The 23,754-nt window shown below is 41.7% G+C and overlaps 3 protein-coding genes across 5 annotated transcripts; all 3 read right to left on the reverse strand.

Moving 5' to 3' along the window:
• Positions 1 to 8,845: 8,845 nt before the first annotated feature.
• On the reverse strand, positions 8,846 to 10,496 carry CFAP107 (cilia and flagella associated protein 107). The gene is made up of 4 exons (XM_010221252.2): positions 10,398 to 10,496; positions 9,826 to 9,939; positions 9,259 to 9,436; positions 8,846 to 9,117 (listed from the first exon to the last, which is right to left on the reverse strand). The coding sequence occupies exons 1-4, from the start codon at positions 10,494 to 10,496 to the stop codon at positions 8,846 to 8,848; spliced, it is 663 nt and encodes a 220-aa protein (XP_010219554.2).
• A 664-nt stretch (positions 10,497 to 11,160) lies between these two features.
• Positions 11,161 to 15,444, reverse strand: LOC104574007 (arylacetamide deacetylase-like 4). 2 transcript variants are annotated; one of them, XM_088536222.1, is made up of 4 exons: positions 15,263 to 15,444; positions 12,911 to 13,082; positions 12,609 to 12,672; positions 11,161 to 11,956 (listed from the first exon to the last, which is right to left on the reverse strand). In XM_088536222.1, the coding sequence occupies exons 1-4, from the start codon at positions 15,431 to 15,433 to the stop codon at positions 11,179 to 11,181; spliced, it is 1,185 nt and encodes a 394-aa protein (XP_088392348.1). In that variant the 5' UTR covers positions 15,434 to 15,444; the 3' UTR covers positions 11,161 to 11,178. The 2 variants fall into 2 exon arrangements, with proteins under 2 accessions (XP_088392348.1, XP_088392347.1); XM_088536221.1 differs by having other exon boundaries at positions 12,866 to 13,082.
• Positions 15,445 to 16,165: 721 nt separating this feature from the next.
• On the reverse strand, positions 16,166 to 21,485 carry LOC104574008 (arylacetamide deacetylase-like 4). Of its 2 annotated transcripts, XM_088536087.1 has the most exons (5): positions 21,315 to 21,485; positions 19,119 to 19,335; positions 18,947 to 19,010; positions 17,884 to 18,183; positions 16,166 to 16,652 (listed from the first exon to the last, which is right to left on the reverse strand). In XM_088536087.1, the coding sequence occupies exons 1-5, from the start codon at positions 21,483 to 21,485 to the stop codon at positions 16,166 to 16,168; spliced, it is 1,239 nt and encodes a 412-aa protein (XP_088392213.1). The 2 variants fall into 2 exon arrangements, with proteins under 2 accessions (XP_088392213.1, XP_010219553.2); XM_010221251.2 differs by lacking the exon at positions 16,166 to 16,652 and having other exon boundaries at positions 17,409 to 18,183; positions 21,309 to 21,485.
• Positions 21,486 to 23,754: the final 2,269 nt, after the last annotated feature.

Genomic DNA, 23,754 nt, shown 5'->3' on the forward strand with positions numbered 1-23,754 from the left:
CCCCTTCCCTCTGATACTCATTCACTTTAGGAGGTTATAGTTATTGTCTGCCTCCATATTCCAGGATCAGGATCTCATTTCTCTGCATAGTGCCCAAGTTAAAAAGGAGTAAATGTTAAAAGAAAAAATAAAACAAATGCAGAAGTAGGGGTGAGAAACAGACAATTTGTGGGCTAAGAAAGCAAGTTGCCAGGTAAAGACACGTATTTTGTAAAATCTTGGCAAATCTTAGCAAAACCTATCTGCTGCATTATTTTCAGAATCCAAGGGCATGTTACAACATGGAGGTAAATTGTCCCAGCCCCAAAGATCTTCCTGTCAAACTTACTTATGGCGTAATTCAATTGGCAAAATTAAAAACAGAAAGGATTAAATGACTTAACTTTACAGCACAATTTTTATCATGCTGGTGGGGGCGAAGGTGGCTTCATTGTGAAATATGTTTTTATTCAATTATCTAATAAATAGATACAATTATTACCCTTTTTTTTCCTAGACTTTCTATTAAAACTTTTATACTTACAGTAGCTCAAGTAAATCTCTAACTGGGTTTTATTACATTTATTAAATGTAATGCAAATGAGTTGTGATTACTGTATTCGTAAGTAGTGCTGTGAATGCTTACCTTAATTAGAGCATGTGTGAGATTTCAGTTCAAGCACATTCAGGTGGCCAAAGGCAGAAATATTGGAGGCTGCTACCTTTTAAGCAATTAAACGCTTGCAGGATTTTTGTGTTCGCCCCTGTATCCATGCGAATATATTTAGCTGATGACTGAATGTGGCTTCCATAGGTAGATGCCCAAGACCTGGCGTAGGTTTAGGCCAACAGACCGAGTGTCTGAGGTCAAATGTCTAGCATCAACAGTGGTCTCTTTTAAAGGTTACTTTGTAAAGGCACGTGTCTTTGGAATTGTCTTTTCAGCATTTTCTACCATATTGAATTTGTTTAAGCAGCACTCAAAACCAGATAGGATCCCCTGTGCCTGTTACTTATATGAATGTAACCCCCCTGGTTGACACAGTGAATATTTTATCCCTGTAACTAAGGACATGCTGGGGCTCCCTTTGCATGTCTAGTTGAGATATTTGGACCAGATTTTCACCTCTGACTTCGGTGGGGCCAGAATTTGACTTAAAAATCATTGGATTGGATCATGCTGATACCGGAATGGCAATGCCTTGTTGCTATATAAAAACTAGGAAAATAAGTGCTGTTACTATTCATGACAAAGATTGGCCATCCTAGGTACAGAGCAGTTGTCCAGCCACAGCTGCACAGGACATGGCATAAGCTGCAAACCCAGTGGCTTGTTCATAGACCCACCTATGCCCACACTGATGCCAGGGCATTGTTACTTGGATGATTAAACACAGATGGACTGCAGTCAGTATCTGTGGCTAAAAGATCTCACGATCATTTATGGAAAGTCCCAATATTAGGAGAAAAAGAGAACATGATACCCAGCTTGCACAAAGTGACCCTTCCTCTGAAAACGAAGTAAAAACATTCCGTGGTGCAGCTCAGCTACCTGACACCATAATCTGCTAGAGAGATTTCTTGTTTTCAAGGTTGAGACTGCCTACTCAGATGCTAAGTATGAGATTTTTTCTAAAAAGCAAGAGGAAAAAGAAAAAAACAACAAAAAAGAATTCCCTGAAACTCTGAAGTGTAAGTGTGTTTCCCTCCAGGAAAGGGGGATTCTTACAGATCATCACGGTCTTAGAAATAGACTTATTTCTAATCCAAACTAAGGAATTGCAATTCTAAGAACTAAGTATTAAAAGGTTGACCATAAGTCTTTTACAGACAGTTGGAGCCTTTTGACTGTTTTCAATTGACTTTGGAGCACACTGTGTGTAACGCACATCATTCTGTACAGTTTCTACTTTCCAGCTGATAATACAGTCTAGGTCCCTGCTGTGATACATAATGATACTATTTCCAGCAGGGTTTATTGACCTACAATAGTAGATGCTGATTTAGTTTCAGAGCAAATTTATGCTTAGGTATTTCAACTTGCTCATTCAATGGATGATACTACAGTAAATCTGTGTGTCAGTGTTTGTTTCATGTCAGCAATTTGTGGTAGTCCTGACATGGGAATCCAACACATACGTAAAAACACTGTTACGGTAGATTAAAAGCAAAAATAACTGGCAATAGTAGGTCTTCTTGAAATAAGCTTTAAAACTTGTCCCAATATGCTTTGAGGAAAGAAAAATGCTGTTTTGTCTACAAAACAGGCAAATTCTATCATTTTCATTCCAAAGTGGTAATCTCTATAACATAAATGATTTAAAAGCTGCTATTTCTCCATGTAAATACACTTTTTTGTTGTAACATTTGAGTGAAATTAGAGCACGGAATAAACTTGCCCTGCCTCTGCCCGTGCTGTCCTAGCTTGAGGCTGAAGCAGAGGACTGCAGTCTCTAAGACTGTCAAACTAGTGCCACAAGCCATTCACTTTAAAGATATGAGATTTATTCCAGCTTGGTAACATGCTGGCCCATTATTTCAGGTTTTTGGTGTCAATACTCAGATTTTTTAAAAAAGGCCATCTCAAACCTCACAGGCATTTTTGACATTTTTCCATTTACAAGGTTGATACTTAGGGGCTTGGAAGAGCAATGTTTGCTTTAATATCTAAACTTTTCACACCTTGTCTGTGTCACCAGTTCACTGGAAGGTGCTGTTTTGATTTTCCTCATTAGCAGCTCCTGAAAACGGAGGAGGAAAAAAAAGCAGCACATCTCTGATTTGTTATTAATTGGAACATATTTTTGCCTGTAGCAGTTTGCTGGTTATGAGATTTTTGTGCTACAGGCTGAGGTGGCTTTGCAATTATTCCCTATAAATAGAAAATAAGGAGACTGTTTCTGTGAAATGACCAGCTAGAGAGAAATCTCGAACCTCAGGAGGAAAAGCAGAGGGCAGCACCACGGGCTCTTGGTGGTCTCTTGAACACGGGTGGACGGTGCTGGTGTGCAGTCATTCTTGGAGGAAAATGGCCGCCCCATGAAGCAGCCATAGGAGACGTTGGAGTAAGCGCGTGGCGCAGAACAAAAGGTCACTTTGAACCTGCGGCCTAAGGGAAGGTCGACGATGGAGCCTGGAGTGGGGAGCGGGAGGAGGGCTTGGCCAGGGATGAAGATGATAATGCTGATTACTTGATGGCCTAAAGGATTTTCTGAGGCCAACCGTTAGATGTTAACAAGGAACACCTGGTGAAGGCAGCGATGTGGGGATATAAGTATCACCTGGAAAGGTAAAGAGAAGATTGAAGAGAAGAGAGAGACCCTGGATGGAGAAGAGGCTGTGGGGCCTCTGGGTTGTGTCTGCTCTTCTCTGTTTTCTCACAAATGGCGCCCGATGTGGGGCCTGAACCCTGGATGATAAGAGAAGCCCTTGAAGATTGTGTGAGCCACGGGGGATGTGAGCCACTGAAGAGCCCACGGTTTCCCTCTCCGCAGGTAGGCACTCGTGTTCTGTGTGGAGAAGGCTTGGTTGAGTGGCTGAAATACAGCAATAAGGACCAAAAGGCCCATGTGGTTTCTCCAGCTCTTCTCCTGCCAGGTCCTTGCCTGGGTGCAGCAGGTTCAGCTTCCCCACTTCCACCTTGCCAGCGGAGCAAATACTGCAGCACAGAGGATGAAAGTTGAAGGCAGCCGGTATGTAAAACATATAGTTTCATACAGCAGTACCTGAAACACTATCATGCAGGCTTGGGCGAGTGCTGACCTAGAGCCACACGTGCCACCTGCTGTCTGGCCCCTGCGTGTCTCCAGTGCCCTCATTTCCAGCACACAACCCAAGCCTGGATCGCCTCTAACCTGCCGGGATTGCAGTGATGCTGCCCACCCTCGGCGGTGGGTTGTGGTATTTAGGTCTGAAGCTCTCCCATGGCTGGATTAAGGGATTTGCTCTCAGTATCAGTCAGCAACAACAGAGATGAAAAGTGTCCATCCGCTCCCTGGTGATATACGTGGTGAAAGGTGTCTGCGACTGCTTTAGTGTTTACTGTTTTACCAGGCTGTGCTAAGAACATACTTAAAGGTAAAATTACTGATATGTGAAATGTTAGTAATCCTGAAGGAAAGTAGGATGCCCAGCGAGAGGGAGAAGGTAATTAAAGGCCCTTTTAGAGCTTGAGCATTGGAGGGTATGGAAGAAAAACGTAGGCTTGCCTGTATAGCTCGGTGGAGTTTTGTAGGATTTGTGTAGCTATCACAAAGTGAAGAGTTTAACTTAGAATTCTGACTCCATGGGCAGTATCAGCAGCTGCTGATGTGCAGAGCCACAGCCTCTGTATTGTTACAAGCCTTCAGAATTGTTTTATTATCATTTTTAAACCCCAGGGTTTCCTGCATATAGGCTGAGGTGCGCAGGAAGCCCAGGCAACGCGCAGCCTTGGAGGTCGTTCTCCCTAAGCTGGCTGAGTGTTCCCCATCCTGAGGTGAACTAAGGAGGCCAGGGCTCTGTGCCAGCCGATGGGACTCGAGCCCTCAAATAGAGGATGTCACCGTTGCCATGACAGAGTGTGGATATTCATGGCTTCAGGGAGACTCCAAGAGCATTCCTCTAGGGACCCTTAACTGTCTCAGAGTCCAAACACCGTCAAGGACAAAGGCTACCATCTGGTCAATGTTCTCTTTAAATATAGTGCAAACTAAATTTAGTGTGAATCTGCTGTGAAAATTTACAGCTTGTAATATTTACCTGTCAGTCATCCAGACCCTCTAGTCCAAATATGCAATTCCTTAAATTAGACACAAAATATGTCATGAGGCAGCAGCCTAAATTATATATTTACAGCACTGGAGCAGATACGTACATACTTGTGCAGCCAATCCTGACTTCTTATTTAAAGAACTGGAGTGGCTTGTTCGATATATTTTTAAAATCCTGCTAGTGTGTTTAACCAGTCCAGAACCTGGGCGCTGTCTCTGTATTGAGTGTTTTAGATCCTGCCCAACAAGCCTGACATCCTTGAGCAGTGTTGCAATGGAAGGAAGAAAAGTATGTGCTGATAAAGAGCAGCACCCTATAAAATGACTGTGCCTAGAGTTTTTCCTTCTTAACAGACATTATAGCCCCCAAAGAGCTTGTATATTATTTATGTAATAAATAATTCCCATCATGGGTCATTGTTGAATAAAACCTGGGACCTTCAGAGCTCAAAGCGAATGCCTCCATCATGGCAACTACAGAATTCTTTCTGTTATATGCTCTTGAGAGAGTTACTCATACTTACATATAGAAAAATCTAATTCTGTTCTAGAGCAGCTCGCCAGTATCCCAGTGTTATTCCTTTAGGAAGTAATTTCCATACAAATAGCCTTTTTGGCTTGAATAGGGTTTAAGTTGTAAGAAAACAAGGCAAAATAAGAGTAATATCTTCATTAGAAAGTGTGCAGCATGGATTAGATTCATGACATACACAACAGAAATGCTGCAGCATAACTGCTTTTAAGATGGGGGGCTCCTGGAAACCTGAAGGGCAGAACTTAGTGGGCATTGTGCTTAAATTGCACTTAAAAACAGCTTGGTTGGTCACAACTTGACTATTGGATAGCTTTTTTTAAGCACCTTCTAGGGCATATTTATAACTTTCCAAAGAGGCCTCCTGACCATGGGAACACCTCTTGTGAACCTTGTTTCTCTTCTCTCTGGCGCTCACCATTTTGGCTCTGTGACCACCCTCACTTTGCAGTTGGCATCCACGGCCCCAAATCATTGCAGGACTTGCCAGCCAGCATTACTGTGCCTTGTGTGAATCCCAGGCCTGACTGAGAGCCTCAGTCCAAAGAATCCAGCTTCTTTTTTATGCAGCTAATCTAGGCTGACATCAGGCTCCTTCAAGGCAAGAAATATGCTTGCTTTGAGAGATGTGCATCAATTTTAACTTCCATCTTGTCTCTCTAATGTCACAAAAGTTCAAGTCTGAGGTTGATTTCACACAGTTGAGACTGTCTGGAATGTTTTCATAGAGACAGTTGTACCAAAACATCTATTTACTGTGTGAAAATTGAAGAAATTGGTGAACTCTTGCTTTCTAGTCACAAGTGATCCCAAGGCTCTGAGTTTTAAAGAATTGTCTGAAGTAAAGCTGGGATTTATCTACCTATCAAAATGTTTAAAGAAATCATTGCGTTTAAAGAAAAAACTTGTTTCGGCATGGTGATATTTAGTGGTAATACCTGATGAGTAACTTTCTGTTATCTTTAGGTAATAGTAAGGCACAGAGAAGATAACCCCTTCTTTAGTGTTTTCACCTTGAGTGAATAAATGTCCCTGTAACAGGTAAAGGTGTGAGAGGGATGTGGAATGTGTTTGCATTAGATACAGACCCAGTATTTATTACTGAAGGAGTCTTTATCCCACCAGTATTTTAACCAAGGGCATTGGGTAAAACATCATTGTTTGACCTACAGCAAGAAGTAGCCTCTATGAACTACAGCTGTAGGCTGAAGGAAGGATAAAAATCCTCCATTTTTATCTGCATTTTCCACTGTAGTAGAAAGTATGGCAGTGATGCCAAATGCAAAATAATATTGGGAAAAAAAAGAAATCTCTGTATATGTTTACCTCTCTCTATTGGCAAAAGCTGGATATGCAGGTGGCACATTTTGCTGCTGGTTGTTGGCGAAAGTGGAATCAAACACTGGCTCAAACACAGATTGAGAGATGGAGAAGTCCTAACTTTCTGCCACAACATGAGTTTATAGGCTTGGAAACTTCAGTCACCAAAAAGCTAGTTATAAATCTGTGCTGCTTGTTAAGTATTGCTCAACCGAGGGCAGCTAATCAGTTAAACAGCTCAAAGCAGATACTTTGCTACTGGCTGTTATGAATCACAACTGACATGACTTGTAGTGTTGTGCATTTTTTTTATATTTCAGAAGCCGTCGATGAAAAATGCATTTCATTCAGTTTGCTGGCAGGATTTAGTTCCTGTGGGCATCATAGTTGTATATTTTACTTGTAAATGGATTAATAATTGAACAGATTAGGCCTGTGCTTGGGGAGCCCTACCGAGTCTTCTTATAGATTCGGAGTGACTTTCTTCATGAAAATTTCATAGGTGATGCTTGCACATGCCAGCAATTCCCTGTGCATTAAGCTGGTCATTTCTCTCCATATGTGAGCTTTGCTTTTAGAAGCACTGTAGATAATAGTCATAAATGTTTCATTTACTATGAATATTTCATCTGCTCATCAATCATTTATAAATATTTTTAAGCAAACTGATAGAGCTGTGCAAAATGAACAACACCTTTTTATAATTGTCTAATCAGTATTCCAGATCTTACTTGAGATTTCTTTTACTATTAAGGTGCATGGCTGGTTTGTATTTGCTTTAATAATATTAGCACATGGGTAACAAACAGAAATACACTACTTAGAGGCAATGAAATGAATATGGATGGAATTCCTTGTGGATACAAGAATTGATGTATCTGCCAGATTTCACTGTGTTGTAAGGGATACCTTCTTTAAACTTAATTTTTCAGACATAAAGTGTTTTTTACACCACAGTGCCAGTAACTGGCTGAGGTTCGGTGCTCACTTTTACCTTTTATTATTGTGATTATTTCATTTTGTTTTTAAGTTGTCTTTGATCTTCCCTGGACTTGGAAGCTAATGAATGCTTTATCTAATTATCGGGGCTCTTCTGGCTCAAAATGTTGTCATCAGCAATGCTGCTGTCTGATGTGCACCCAGCTGGGGATCCTGCACCTATAGCAGAGGTTTGGGGATGTCTCACAAACATCAGTAAATACTCCTTTTGTCAGTAGATGTCACTGTTGCTCTACACAGATATGTCTATGTTACTAAGCTGAAAATCAATTCAACTTTAAAAAAGCAAAATTAAATCACAGTGACTAAAATGTAGCTCTGTGCAGATATATAACTCTGTACTGGTTATGGCCAGAGGCTTGACCATGCCAAGACTTAAGGAATATACTTTATTTTTTTTGCCTAAAATAATTATATTGTTGCTAATCTTGACCCAAATTGATGAGGAGAGAAATATGTACTGAAGTAATTGCAATAATTGCAAATATATTTAATTCAAGACTTTAATTTGCTGAAGATTTGCTGCTGAGCCCAAGAACTATAGCAGCTGAACCTTACAAATATATCTCCTTGAGATAAAATGCAGTTTAAATGCAAAACCTGCACATCACTGCCATTGGACTTCTGGACTTTTGTCAGCACTTTGCATAGAGGTCATTTACAGGCTTCCTATTAATTAATAATGTATCAGGGTGACCTACTCTGATACATCAGCAACATAAAGGCCACCTACTGCTATTTTCTCTTCAATTACTGTTTGGTAATGCGGGGCCAACTAATGTATTTCACTCTGCAGCTTATCTAGCAGTAAGTGCCTTTAGTAAGTAACACCAAGGGCAATGAAGGGCTGGGAGAAACCTTGATTCACTTTGTGCTTAGATAGCCAGCCCTTTCGCTTGCTTACTTCAGTCTTAGATGATTCAGAATAACACAGGTTTGTTTTCTCCTCTTTCTTTAAAGAAACTCTAGAAAGCTGTATAAAAAAAATGAAATAAGTTATTATTTTAGGATTGTCCCAATTTATTATTTTTTGTACTAAAACTATCTATAAACTGACAATGGAAATTTTGTTTTCCTTTTCTGTTGAAGAAACATTTCCAGACAACTGCAGTTCAGAATATAACCCATAACTTCTTCTAACTAGTCACACTTATGTAACCTAATTCTCATTCCATTCACATGGATCAGATATTCTTAAGTATATGAGCAACAAGCTGTATTTAAGTACCACGTGAAATCACCATAAACAGTTTACACAGATGCATCAATTTGTTGCCTTTCTGGCCAGCTGGCCTAGAGCTTTCAGATATTTTTGAGCCCCATCATAGTCTAGTATTGTCCTAACATTATGGGGAAGATGTCCCTGGCTGGAAGAAAAGCCACCAGTTATAGCTGGTCGTCTAAGTTGACGAGTAGCAAAAGCAGAAATAGGCATTTTTTCATAGGAAACAGTGTAGATGCTGTTCATCACTCCAGCTTCTTTCTTGTGCCATTTTTTCATTAGCTGCTCAAGAAGGCCATAGTTGGTGGGTGGTTCTGAAACAAGAAATGATTAAATATTAATAAGATCTGATTTCAGGACATTTTTTAAAACTAAAGGGCTTTCCCAACTCCCAGCCTGTACATTGATTGCTACACAGGCTTCCATTTCTTTGAATTAATAGTACCAAAAACTACCGAGAATGGGGAAATCTGATTTCTCAGGAATCCAGGCCAAGCTGTGTCCGTTCCATCTGCGAAGGGGAGGCAGCAGGATGTTGTGACCGTGTCTGTTGTAGCTGTCATCATAATCTGATACTAAATTTCGGTTGCTTGGCTCCTTGTGATGTGTGAAGAAATGCTGCTTTGGGAGGCCCTGAAATGAGATGAATATGAGAGATGAATAGGAAACCATGCTATTGGTGTATGGGGAAAACATTTGGATAGTTTAGCACGCTTTTAAGCCACGCTGGGCCATCAGTGATACCGCAGCGATTTGTGAATACTTGCCCAGCGATGCAGGAGGTCCTGAGAAGCAACCCCAGTATCACAGGGTATGTGCTGCTTCTCTAACTCTGAAGGGATCCTGCATTGACCCCCTTATGAGGTAGCTCTGGATGCTCTAAACCAGCCACTGGGGTATGGTGCCTTCTTTGACACATACTCATTTAAGAACATAGAATAGGATTGAAGTATTAGTCATAATTCATAGCTGTTTGGAGTGCTGGCATACACAACCCTACCTATGACATTTCTTTTACATACCATGACTCTCTTCATAAAGGTTCTCCTTGATGTTTGGTCTGGTTTGTGATCCAGGAAGCAAATGAAGTCTTTTCTGTACGTGCTGTTGCTGGGTTTCTCACTGACTTTTATAAACTAGAGAGATACACAACACTCAGTATAGCTAAGGCAATCTGATAATTTTAGAAGTCTGCTCCAGTGCTACCTTCTTCATCTATGTTTTTTAAAAGGACTTACTTGAAGAGAAGCCTGTTCTGCATACTTTATCTCAAATGGTAAAGCCAGCTAGTATCATCAGCCCTTGTAAAAATCTGGATTGATTCCTTGGTGTCAATATAAGATGTTACACAGCCCTTGAAAAGTCATCATAGTTTGGTGAATTCTCTTTGCCCCTAGGTCTACTGTCTGCCACAGCAGGTAGTCCCTGCAGTACAGTTCCTAACAGCTCCGTTGAAAGAATACTAAAAAAAACGGGGTATCTTCTATGGAAGACCATTCCCCTGCTTATTTCTTCAGTGCAGTAGTAAACTATCCCCAGAGCGTTGGTTCTGACCCACTCTATCCTTGCTCTCATCTTTCTTTCCTGATCTTACCCTTTTCCTCTCCTCCAGCCAATTTCCAATCAGAACTTTTGTGGAGTATTTGGGTTCAATTTTCGACCAGTCCTGTCCATCTATTTCCGATGCACTCATACTTCGTCTCACCAGCAGCACTATCCAGCTCTGGAGGTGAAAGATAACTCAGTAATCCAGCCCTAAAAATAGGGCAGGAGGGGAGTCCAGCTCCACCAGTTGTGTTATCAGAAACATGGGTGATCTGTGGAACTGCTTCGGTTTAGAACCAGTTGTGTTTGGTGTCTCCACGGTGACTGTCAGTCCCCTAACCACATTCTAGGCATATTTATATGATGGTATTTGCTGTGGCTCCTATTTCACTACAGTCAGATGGAGTTTTTTTTTTTTTTTTTTTCTCTCTAGTAGACTTCAGAATCGGATCCTAATGCCTCAAAACACTGTGATATAAGCGACACGCACACTTACACCAACACACCACACATACTTGTTCATCACACACAATCTCTCTGCACAGACAAGTTTTATTTAAAACAAAACGGACACACCAGGATGTCACTTCAAAACAATGTTCTTATTTATTGACATAGCTAAAGATAAGATCTTTCAGCCTGGTACAAGCATGTGTAAGAAAGGTTTAAACACTCAGTGGTCCAACAACTGCAATAAGATTCACATGAGCCTTGTTTATCCTTTTAATGGCTGCGCTTGACTGACTACCCGTCCATCACTTGATACTAGGTATCCTAAAAAGATATTTTCCTAGATTGCAGCATTAATAGACTCCTGGAATGTAAGATGCCTATTCTAAGCCTTTTATGAAGTTAACTATGCTGTCCAGTCCCCTTTTCCCAGCTGGAAATGAAAACCCACAGTAATCATGTAGGCTTATGATCCCATGGAACCCATCCTCAATGTGGTACCATGTCACTGGGACACCGTTGTCCTCCAATCTCTTCTTGTACAGCAGACCGTCGTCTCTCAGCACGTCGTACTCGCACGTCAAGATGAAAGACTCAGGCTGCTGGAGAACGATGGCATCTTCAGCTAACAGCGGGCACAGGTTGGGCTCACAGAACCTTTTCACTGACTCATAGACTTCAGCTATGCAATCCGTGGGCACAAGCGTCTTGACACCTCTGACCTTAAACTCTTCAGGGATATTATCTGCACTCACCCACTTCCTATACTTCAACCTAACATCTGCAGGAATGTGAGAGCCTTCCAAGACCTCTTCTACATGCGATGCATCCCCGTTTAGGTACTGCAAGGCAAAGAAAGCAGCACGTTCTCTGAGGAGGAGAGGGACTGCCCGATTTTGCTGATATGATGGTAAATTGAAATCCAGAGCCTGAAGACCTGGGTAGATCAGGATCTGTGCCCGTAGTTTTGGGAGGTCTGATCTGCTTGCAAGGGTTTGGCTAACAGCAGCTGCTAGATTGCCCCCAGCACTGTCCCCACTGACAATTATGTGGGCAGGATCCACCCCATAGTGCTCGATATTCTTCATGAAGTGTAGGGTGGCATTAAGACAGTCTTCATATGCGGCAGGGTACTTGTGCTCGGGAGCTAAACGGTACCTGATGCACAGAAAGACATAAAAACAGCAAGAGAAGGGATGGCAATAGTATTAATAAGAAAGCAGCACTTTATTATGACTTCTAGCCCTACTGTTTTATGTTTTTTCCTCCATCTGAGAATACTTGTCACTTTCTAAGCAGGCATTTCCCAATTAGTGAACACAAATAAGCTATAATTTGCATGTTCAATCACCAGGACTCAGTACAGTAGAATTATCAGCTGGTTAAGGAATGGAATGAGCCTTTGTAACCCATTTCTTTTTTGTGCTGAAAACTGCCTGACTCTTCTTGACTAATTTAATCATTTTGTACTACTTCTTAATATGCAAAATGAGGGTAATACAATGCTTTTTGTTTTCTCTTTTCTCCCAGAAATCACAAGGCTTTCGAGTATCTTACTATGTTTTCACATGGTCAGCAGAGGGAACCATGTTCTACTTTAATTTTGTTTGAATTTTGCATATTTTCTTACTGCACCAAATATTGTCATTTGGGTCCTTTCTGATTATTTGACCAAATGACCACTAAAGCTCTATTTATTTCTTTATGGGTTTTCTCTGTGAGAAAGAACATCTCCAAAACCCTTCAAGTTTACTATGGCATCACAGCAACACTAATCTCCAAACCACAGAACTGGATAGCAGTCACTTACTCAACAGATACAACTACCGATTCACTTTCTCTGGCTATGTAGCGGCATACTTTTTCATAGGTATCTGGAAAAGAAATGTTTTCATTATTTCTTTGCTCTAATCTTTGAGAAAGCTAAAAAATGTTACTTTCTAGAAGACAATGTATGTGTCCTCGGACCTCCCCACAGCCCTCCCCAGTCACAGCCTTATTTACGTTTTACAAAGAGATAAGAATGTTCTTTCCAAATTACTATAATGCCTCCAGCAAATATCTTACCAAGACTTCCAAATACCCAGCCTCCTCCGTGAAAGAAGATGATACCTCTTCTTTGCCCATCGGATGGAGCTGTGGGCTGATAAACCCTCACAGGTACTTTCTTAAACTGCAGATCCTGGATAAAGAGCTTTGGATCCACGGCTAATCTCCTCCCCCTTCGCATATATCGGCCAAAAGTGATTTGACTGCAAATTCCAGTCTTCTCCAAGATCTTCCCCTGTTTAAAGTAAGAGAAATGAAGGCTTCTTTAAAAGACTCGTTTTACCCAACGTATAAAGACTCTGCACCATACTTACATTGAGCTGTACTTCACGGAATCACAGAATGGTTGAGGTTGGAAGGGACCTCTAGAGATCATCTAGTCCAACCCTCCCTGCTCCAGCAGGGACACCCAGAGCATGGGGCACAGAGTGGCATCCAGGCAGGTTTTGAAGATCTCCAGAGGAGACTCCACAGCCTCTGGGCAGCCTGTTCCAGGGCCCTGGCACCCTCAAAGAACTTCTTCCTCATATGGAGGTGGAACTTCCTGTGTTTCAACTTAAACCTGTTACCCCTCCTCCTGTCACCAGCCACCACGGAGAAGAGCCTGGCCCCATCCTCCCTGCAATCACCCCTCAGGTACTTGAACACATTAATCAAATCTCCTCTCAGCCTTCTCTTCTCCAGGCTGAACAGGCCCAGCTCGCTTAGTCTTTCCTCATATGACAAATGCTGCAGTCCCTTAATCATCATTGTCGCGCTCTGCTGGACCCTCTCTAGAAGTTCAATGTCCTTCTTGTACTGGGGAGCCCAGAACTGCACACAGTGCTCCAGGTGCAGCCTCACCAGAGCAGAGTAGAGGGGGACGATCACCTCCCTCGACCTGCTGGCAACGCTCCTCTTGATGCAGGCCATTGCACACTTGAGGTTATGAAGGGGAAAAAGAATGAGGTAATGTTGTAAAGCATCAGTGAAGTAGTGCAAAATACAGTTAACAGCTCGGGTCAGACTAACCACCGTGAAGCCTGTTCATAGAAGAGTAGAATGGCTATGCAGGCATCTCCTAAACACATTCTGAATGGCTTCCGTATACTAGATGCTGGGAGGAGACGTCATCTTTGCTTTTTCTTGCTTTCTTCTCTTAAACCCATGAAAAATGCTAAGGAAAAGTAACTCTGTAGGTGGTTTTCTTGATGTGAATGTCCAGCCCTAAGAAAGTGACAAAGCCAGAAAACTATGTTTATGCGTAGGCTGCCTGCATAAGTTGTACCAGAGAAGAGAGGCTGCAGACATAGATCACATTAGCTATCACTTGAGTCTTCCAGACCATCTTCTGAAGAAAGATTGAAAAATCTAGGCTGGATGTACAGCAATTTGACCTCTGGTGTCTGTTAAAAAGTCTTAATCTCTAGCCAGTTAGTTATGGAAGTTTTCCCAACCATTCACTTCCTACAGACACTATAAAATCTATTTCGTTACTCAAATCCAGCGTCACATTAGAAATTTTATATAGACGTCTAAACTGTCTGTACTGGATTATAAATTCTAATTGCCAGTGTTGTCCGTCACACCATTTTGCTCACATTTTTTTCACTATAGCCAATAAGAACAGTAAAATGGGGGTACAGAAACATCCGTGGAAACTTCTATCTTCATTGCACAAAGCAATACTCCGGAATTAGCAGATCACAGAGCTCAGTGGATTTGCAGCTCCTTAATGCTCAGTCCTGTTGTGCAAGTGAGTAGCTGCTTTTTATTTGCACAATCTGTATTTGCTGAGCAAAATCCAGGAGCTTCCTTTCCCAATGCTCCTGCAATGATCTTATGGACGCGAATATCAACCTGATGTAACAAGTGAACAAACCAGAAGAAGGTGGGACCCTGCCGCAGAAATTGGTGTCACACGGATAAACCGCTGTGGTTCATCTGTGTCCAGTTACTAAACAAGATACTAATCTTAAAGGTCTAATGAGAGCCTGGCCTGATCCATCCCCTTTCAGCCTCTAAGTGCGATCAGGACGAGTTGGAGAGATGTCTGTGCCACAAGGAGCAGCGTGCAGGGAAGCAAAACGATGTCACGGCTCCAGGAGGCGCAGACGACATGGAAACATTATTGAAAATTAAAATTTAAACAGCAGGCGACACCGCCGGAGGAGGAGCTGGGAGTGCCCTTCCCCAGCTTGTGCTGGAAGAGTGAGGCAGGGATTATGGAGAGCCTCCCTAACCGGATTTTCGTTCCATAATTGTCAGCGGCGGCGGGAGCGGGTGGAGGCTCCCGGGCTGCCCGCGCCTCAAGGAGCCCCGCGCGCCTCAGGGAGCCCCGCGCGCCTCAGGGGAGCCCCGCGCGCGGCCCGGGCCGCCCCGGCGCCACCAGAGCCGCCGAGGGCCGCGCTGCTCCCCGCCCGCCGCGCGACTCACCAGGGCGGCGGTGCCGAGCAGCACGGCCAGGACGAGGCGCAGCTTGGCCGGCTGGTTGACGCCCCGCGGGATCTCGTAGCTGGGCAGCTCGAGCAGCGCCGCGCCCAGCGCCGCCAGCAGCAGCAGCAGGAGCAGCAGCAGCGCGGGCAGCAGCAGCAGCAGCAGCGCCATGGCCTGGGCCCCGGCGGGGCTCCCGGCCCCGGCCGGGCCGCCCGCGTCGTCAAGGGCCGTTTGTGACCGCTGCGCAAAGCGGCTCATGGCGCGGCCGCCGGGGGAGGCTCGGCCTAATCCGCGCTCCGGGGGCAGCGCCGCCGCCCGCGCCGGGGCCGCCCGGGCCGGGGCAGCCGCAGGCGGCTGGGGAAGCGGCCGGGGAGGGGGAAAAGCAGCTCAAGGCTCAGCTTGAGGCTCGGCTGCTGTTAAAAATCCCCATTCCGGTGAATCCTGTGCGGCAGAAGCTTTAGACATCACATCAAGTGGGACCCCGGGGAAATCTAAGGAAAACAGAGCGTTTGTGGTTTGTTCTGTGTGTGTTTTTAATTGCCGATTTCCTCAGTGTTACGGGTTTTGAGGATCTTTGTGGTCACTCTTGTTTTGCGTTCTTCCATAAACGAAATACGAAGTCAGGGGATGTGCTCACCTATCATCTAAGGAAAACACAGAACATGGAGAAATGACAGCACAGATTCTAAAATAACTGTTTGGGGAACCATTCTCTGAAAGAATATACGCATATTTTCTAACTGTTTATATTTTCTAATGCTAAGCAAAATCTTCTAACATGCATAGATTAAAAGGGCAGTTCTCTGATCCTTGAGGCCTTTCCAAAACCTGTCATAAAATGTTCCCCCTCAAGTACCATAGGCCCTATGGCTCAGGGAGCATAACAGAGGATGCCTGTGGTGTCTACAGGCATCTTATGAAGTTAACAATCCTGTCCAGTCCCCTCTTCGCCCCTGGAAACGAAATACCATGATAATCATATAGGATCAGAATTCCATGGAATCCATCCTCAAGGTGATACCAGGTCACCGGGACATCGTTGTCCTCTAATCTCTTCTTGTAGAGCAGACCGTCGTCTCTCAGCACGTCGTACTCGCACGTCAAGATGAAAGTCTCGGGCAGCTGCTGGATGATAACGTCTTCAGCTAACAGCGGACACAGATGAGACTCAAAGATTCTTTTAAGTTTCTCAAAAACTTCAGCCTTAAATTCACAGGGCTTGTGTGGTTCGTAGCCTCTGAGCTTAAACTCTTCAGGGATATTATCTGCACTCACCCACTTCCTATACTTCAACCTAACATCTGCAGGAATGTGAGAGCCTTCCAAGACCTCTTCTACATGCGATGCACCCCCGTTTAGGTACTGCAAGGCAAAGAAAGCAGCATGTTTTCTGAATAGGAGAGGGACGCCGATTTTGCTGATAGGAAGGTAAATTGAAATCCAGAGCCTGGAATATATAGGGCATTTAGGGAGAAAAAAGTTAAATATCACATGTGCTTAAAGAAAAAATATACGTTGTTGACTTTTTTTTTTGCTAGAGTATTTAAATGTAGGAACAAGTTCTTCAGCATGTTCATGTGTTTGGTAAACATAAGAACATATTTATGGCATTTGAAAGATCTCTGTTGTAATTTACAGAGTGGCTCTATTGGGGACAGCTGCAGTTTTGACTTCAGTTTTTCAAGTTTGAAATATCACCTAGATCATGGTAATTTTATGCAAATTGGCAACTGCTGCACATAATATATAGCACAGGTACTGCATTATAGTGTTGCAATAAATTTTGATTTTTTCCCCATGACCACCTAACGCCTTCTTGGAAGAATAAAACTGTAGTTCAGAATTGAATTAAATGAGTAAGATGAAACGTGGGTTTAAAATAATGTTCTTTAATATTTATTGAAAGTTTTGCAAGCGCCTGGTGCCAAGAGGTCATTAAAATAGACATGTGGTGCACAGAATACTTGAGATATCACTGAAAGAAACTTTCCCAGCTTTCTTTAAAAATTTCCAGTTGTCGTATTGTCGCGGTTGCTCATTAACACAAATTGTCCTATCTAAACTTCTCTGAAATTTAGGAGCAGGAAACAAAATCACAGAAAATTGGCAATACTTATATATACCTATAGTTGAAAGAAAATTTATTTTATAAGCTTTTTAGAAAGTTCACAATATTATCAACACCCCTTTTTCCAGATGAAAATGAAAACCAGTCACTATTAAATGAGTTTATGATCCCATGGAACCCATCCTCGAGGTGGTACCAGGTCACCGGCACACCGTTGTCCTCCAATCTCTTCTTGTAGAGCAGACCGTCGTCTCGCAGCACGTCGTACTCGCACGTCAAGAGGAAGGTCTCGGGCAGCTGCTGGACGACAGCGTCTTCAGCTAACAGCGGACACAGGTTGGGCTCACAGAACCTTTTCACTTCCTCATAAACTTCAGTTGCACATTCAAGTAGCACATGCGGCTTGTAGCCTCTGACCCTGAATTTTTCAGGAATGTACTCTGCATTCACCCACTTCCTATAATTTAATATAATATCTGAAGGAATATGGGTACCCTCCAAGACATCTTCCAGAACTGATGCGTCCCCATATAGGTACTGTAACACATAGAACGCAGCACGTTCTCTGAATAGGAGAGGGACTGCCCGATTTTGCTGATAGGAAGGTAAATTGAAATCCAGAGCCTGAAGGCTTGGGTAGATCAGGATCTGTGCCCGTAGTTTTGGGAGGTCTGATCTGCTTGCAAGGGTTTGGCTAACAGCAGCTGCTAGATTGCCCCCAGCATTGTCCCCACTGACAATTATGTGGGCAGGATCCACCCCATAGTGCTCGATATTCTTCATGAAGTGTAGGGTGGCATTAAGACAGTCTTCATATGCGGCAGGGTACTTGTGCTCAGGAGCTAAACGGTACCTAATGCACAGAAAGAGACAAAAACAGCAAGAGAAGAAAGTATTATTAGTTGTAGATGTATTGCTGTCATTCATGAAAGTTTAGCCCCAATTCTTTTCAACCAGAGAAACGCTAATTAGTTCAAAATTCTCCCTTTCTCCCCAAGGTATCATAAATAAACTTTTTCTAATAGTGGTGAATACTAGTTTGTTGGGATCATCATCTCCTTGGGACATTGTTCAGAGCTTGAAAAAGTCAGGAGTATTCAGCTTGTAACTATGTCCAGGTTTTATGGCAGTCATTTAATCAGTTTGTGCTTTAGCTTTCCATGTGTCAGATAGGAATGATGATAACTCCCTTTTTATGTCTTTGCTATAGTGCAACTATATCCTCATCATGCAGACAGCTGTGTCAACATGTTGGTGACGATACTAGTTTGTCATTCTTGTAGTGCTCTTATAACCATCAAGTAGAGTTTGCTTGAATAAGGATTAAGTAGTATAGTATTTAACTTACTGCTTGTTTTCAATTTTGAGTTTGGAACGGAAAGCATGAACCTTCTTTTTTCAGTTAAATGTAAGAATTATGTGCAGTGTAGTCAGCTAAAACTGACCAAGTCAGTCTTCAGTGTCTCCAGACAAGAGTAGAGTGAATTTGTCAAACAACATGCTTGACAAGACCTCCAGAAACACTCTTCTGGGACAAGTTATTGCTATGGTGAAGGAAATTACAAGTCGATATCCACAGTATAGGAAATTAAAAAACAGTATGAGGAAGGACTCACCCAACAGATACAACCACAGATTCGCTTTCTTTGGCAATTGAGCGGCATAGCTTTTCATAGGTCTCTGAAAAAAAAATATTTTCATTGTTTTTTGCCTGAGTAGCCATGTTACCTATTGCATAAGAAGGGAATTGTTAGAAAAGAATATTATTTTTTCGGTTAAATATCTTACCAAGACTTCCAAATACCCATCCTCCTCCGTGGAAGAATATAACTCCTCTCCTTTGGCTGGCAGATGGAGCCTTGGGCTGATAAATCCTCACCGGCACCTTATCAAACCACAGATCCTTGATGAAAAGGTTTTGGTCTGCTCCCAGAGTCTTTCTACCTTGCATATATCGGACAAAGCTAACCTGACTGCAGATGCCAATATTTTCCAAAATCTTCCCCTGTTCAAATGCAAAGAAAATAGGAAACTCAGTCAGGAGATTTTGTATTTTACAAAGTAAAGGAGCTCCATGGGCAGTGCATATGAGAGGTCTAAGGTGAGTCGTTCAAGAGGAGAACCATAAAATATTTGTATAGTTGTACAGGTGCAAAGCCACTGAATAAATAACATCATGAAAGCTCACAGGAACCACAGTGCTGGCTGAAGACCCTAATCTCAAAAGCATTGACAAAAATTGGTTAAGTATATTCCTTTGCTTTCTCAGGAGGTATTTTCCTTACTAAATATAGAAAAGTTTGATTTTCATTGATTATTCTGTCCCCTGAGAAAATGTGAAAGCTTGGAGAAAGATAAGAGGGTCTGGTGCTGATTTTCATGATGTGGTCCCTTGCCCAAAATAGCGTTGACTAAGATGAGAATATATTTGATACTTGCCTTTGGTTTCACCTCAGAAATGTTAACTGATATTTTCAGTGCACTGATGAGAAGATCCTGAGATACTTAATAGGCCTAAGCTCGTCTTCCTTCCATATAGTGATATTCATGCAAGAAATCAGAGGGTGAAATAAATACAAAGGAGAGCTACAGCTCCAGTTTAACTTTGTGGAAAAAGCTTCTTTTTTGAAATACCTGATTTACTCATTCTGAATAAGTACCAGTGTGTCCTCACTGAGGCTGAGAAAACCAACCAAGCAGCATATTGATTTGAATTCACTACAGGAACCAGGCTTAGTGTTTCTGATTGCATAGAAAGGTGATGAATTTATTTACTCTAGGGTATTATCCAGTTTCCAAACACAAACAGAACAGCGACAAGGAATATTCTCAGATGTTTAACCTGTTTATTTCATTCTTTGTTTTCTACATTGTAGCGTACAAACCTGCCCTAACGTACTAATGGGCAGTGACAGAGAGAACTGGATTTTCTAGGTGCTTAGGTCAAGTAATGTCTTTTTAATTACAACCTGTGTGTAGCCAAAGCATGAGAGTCTATATACTGGACTAATTTAGGATGATCCATTATAAACTGGAATATTCCTGACTGAGAAATTTATGCACATACATATATATGTGTGTATGTGGATATATATATTTAATTTAAATAGTTTGTCCCTGTTGGAAGGTGCATAACAATTAGTGTCTCATATATTTCTAATATCTACCATCATCTTAGCATCTATGCATTTGTAATTAACATGGAAATTCCTGATTCAGTAAGATCCTTTTTCGGCAAAGATCCCCGTAAGTTGGATGCTGGTAAAACTATTAGTGGATGAGCTAAAAGTCTTGTGAGCAGATTAACTGCCCACTCCTTTACAGGCCAGTTCACCTGAAGGAGCTGGACTGCCCCAAACTCTTCATTCCCCTCAAACAAGCCCCTTCTTCCACTCAGTTGCAACAGGAGTTACAGACATATGGAATGGAATTGGAAGGAAATGGAATTCCCTTGGCTTTTTGGGGCAATTGCACCTAATTTTATCACATGTCATCACAAAAAGATCCTCCCCTTCCGAAAACAGTTTTAAAATTTCCAGTTTCCATTTTTATCTGCAAAATAAATATATAACTTCTCACCCGCCTCCCCAAGCTGAAGCATGGCTCAAAGATCTGTGGTGTATTCTGAACTCATAATGAAAACATATACAATCCCATATGTATATATATGTTGTTAATCAAATTATTGCTAGGTTAAAATAATTCATTTTAGATGCTCCGTTCAGAGCTTTTCAAACCCTTGGGTTAGGCAGTGCTTAAATACTACCCATTTTAAGAGAGCTGGGCAGGTTCTGACTGCAATATAATGCAGTGTAGCATAAAAAAAACAATAAGGGTTTGAGTTTCTTAAATCCAGCATGCAGAGTAATAGCAATATCCTGCTTTCCTCTCTTTCAAGGTGAGGTTCAAGCATTGCCTTAGGTTTAATATTTACAGGTTCCTCTATCTTCCCCCATAAATCATGCCAATTTAACTTACCACCACAGCTGTGCTTATTAAAAGCATATGAATGATTCGGAGCTTTACAGGTTGGCTCACACCGGGAGGAATTTCTGAGTTGCAGTAATCAAAATTAATAACCCCCATAACCAAAAATATAAATGCAGCGACGAAAACTGCCAAGAATAGCACCAACAATGTATAAGCAATTGCCATTCTGCTGAGCAGTGGACAAAGTGAGCTTAAATGTCTTTGATTTGACTTTCCCAGATATCTTTCACTAGTTACTTCCTGATTCTTAACTGCCTTTGTCCGTCATAAGGTTGCTCTAGTAAAAAGGTTTCTCCTCCCTTTTTACAAATAATAGTGTGGAATGCGAGTTTCTCTCACTTAACATAGACACAAGAATCATCCTCTGACATTTTTAAACAGATTGGGTGCATTTTAAATTATCTGAGGCTAAATGTCCACTTTGGCTGCAACCAAAATAAGTTATAGAATAAAAAATACAGAATACAGGAGAATTTCAGAATTTCTTGGAAGCAGTTACTTTAATTAGTTGATACCATAACATACATTCAGGTGCATTAAATTTTAGGGTGCTTGTAGAGTACTTTACCTTGAAATTAGAATCCCCTAGGAATTTCCCAAAGAGCATACGGAGTCACTTTTGCTGAGAAATTAAACACCTCCAGCCTTCCTGCTGTAACTGGGCATCAGTTCTGTTATCGCACAGAACAAAACTGCATACATCATTTGTCCAAACAGAAAACTCCAAAGTCAGGGCAGTTATCGCTAAGGCTCAAAGGGAAAGATCTTAAGTTCTCCATTAGAAATGACTAGAGCTGTTACTTGTGCCCCTATGGAGCTGGTGATAATTTCTCGTGTGTTTGCTAAGTATTTTACTAGGGAAAGTGTCTTGGCTGCTGCAGAAGTTTGATCTAGACCAAATTTCAAAAGTTCTGATGTTCATATCCATAAGAGTGTCCTTGTACTTTTCAGTGTGTTCTCAGGAATTAGTGTCCGTGATAGCTTTTAACTAGCAGAAAAACACTGTCTTCCATAAGGCAATCATAGCAAATCAAATGGTAAAAAAAGACCAAGTTGCTTCTTCATCTAAGGATGAGCGAATGTTTTATGAGCTGTGGAATATCTCCAGATTGTTAGATGGGGCAGATTTTTGCTATAAATTGATATATCTTTATTGAATTCAGAGATACTTCAGGCTATACAGGCTAGATGAGAAACTAGTATAATTAGTTTAAGTCAGAGAATGGGAAATAAAATGAGGTTTATATCTTTCAACTTCAATGTTCTGTTAGCATTTCCAGAAAGTATTTTTTCCTGGCTAACAGTGAGTAACTTTTTCTTTCCCCTACAGTTATATGGGTCTCTCAGCTCCCTTTACTTGCTTTCCCCAAGCTCAGCTCTTCATGCTGAGGTATGAAGGAAGCTTCCTACTGACACCAGCGAGAACGACTGCGCTGCAATTAACCCCATCCTCCATTGCCCAACACATTATTACAATTCTCTCTTAAATGTCTCCATCCTCTATGGAATTATCATCACCTTCATCTTATGAATTGGATCCCTTGTTCTTCTTTCACTTCTCTCTACTCCTTTTCAATGTCTTCCTTCTACTTTCAAGCCTTTCTTTGTCATTGTTAATGTAAGAACATTTTACAGCTTTATGATGGTTTCACCAGCTTTTCCTGATTAATATTTTTGTGGTCAAAAAATTAGCTGAAAAGGTGCATATTTTCATTTTTAGTAGTAGTGCTTTTTTCTTTTTTTTTGCTTAGAAGGGTATGGAAATTCTACTTTCTAGAAATGTTTATAGCTTTTATCTCCATTTTTGTTTTGTCACTCCAATTAATTTCTTTCCTCAAGCAAGGAGCTGGTTGTCACAGCACATATTAGCTATGTTTATTTGAATGATTAGTTAATAAAAGTTGACAAAATATGAATTGTAGAGTTCAGTTGATCATTGGAAGTAGCAGTGACCAGACCTTTAACATTCTGTTCCAGGCAGAAACCTGTATGTTCAGAAAAATATAGTCTTTGTGGAAACTAACCCTGGAAAAGAAGACATCACAGCACCAAAAATGTTGTCCTCTTTTTCCCGTACCCTAAATGTCTTATACAATCTTACAAGGGCCAAAGGCGTCCTCCCTTGTCATCTTTGCAATGGAGGAAGCCTCGGGAAGATCTTGCTCTTGTTGCTTGGAGGTGGAAGAACATGAGCACAGGTTATTTCTGTTAGCTTCTAGTTATTACTGATGTATTCTTATAACAACATTTTTTAGGATGGTGATGCTTTAGGTAATGCTAGTGTTTGTTTGAAAGTCATTCCAGAAAGAGAAATTGGAAAGTTTGAAGTGCCCTTCCTCATGCAGTCAGAATTCAAAACTTAAATCAAAAGTGCTACTTTCTTTGCCAAGTATAAATTTGCCAAGAATTGTGCAAGTCTTGCATTATTTACACA

The sequence above is a fragment of the Tinamus guttatus genome, unplaced genomic scaffold, assembly GCF_059628265.1.
Source record: "Tinamus guttatus ecotype Peru unplaced genomic scaffold, ASM5962826v1 Tinamus_guttatus_pri_ptg000652l, whole genome shotgun sequence".
In the NCBI taxonomy this organism is placed as follows: domain Eukaryota; kingdom Metazoa; phylum Chordata; class Aves; order Tinamiformes; family Tinamidae; genus Tinamus; species Tinamus guttatus.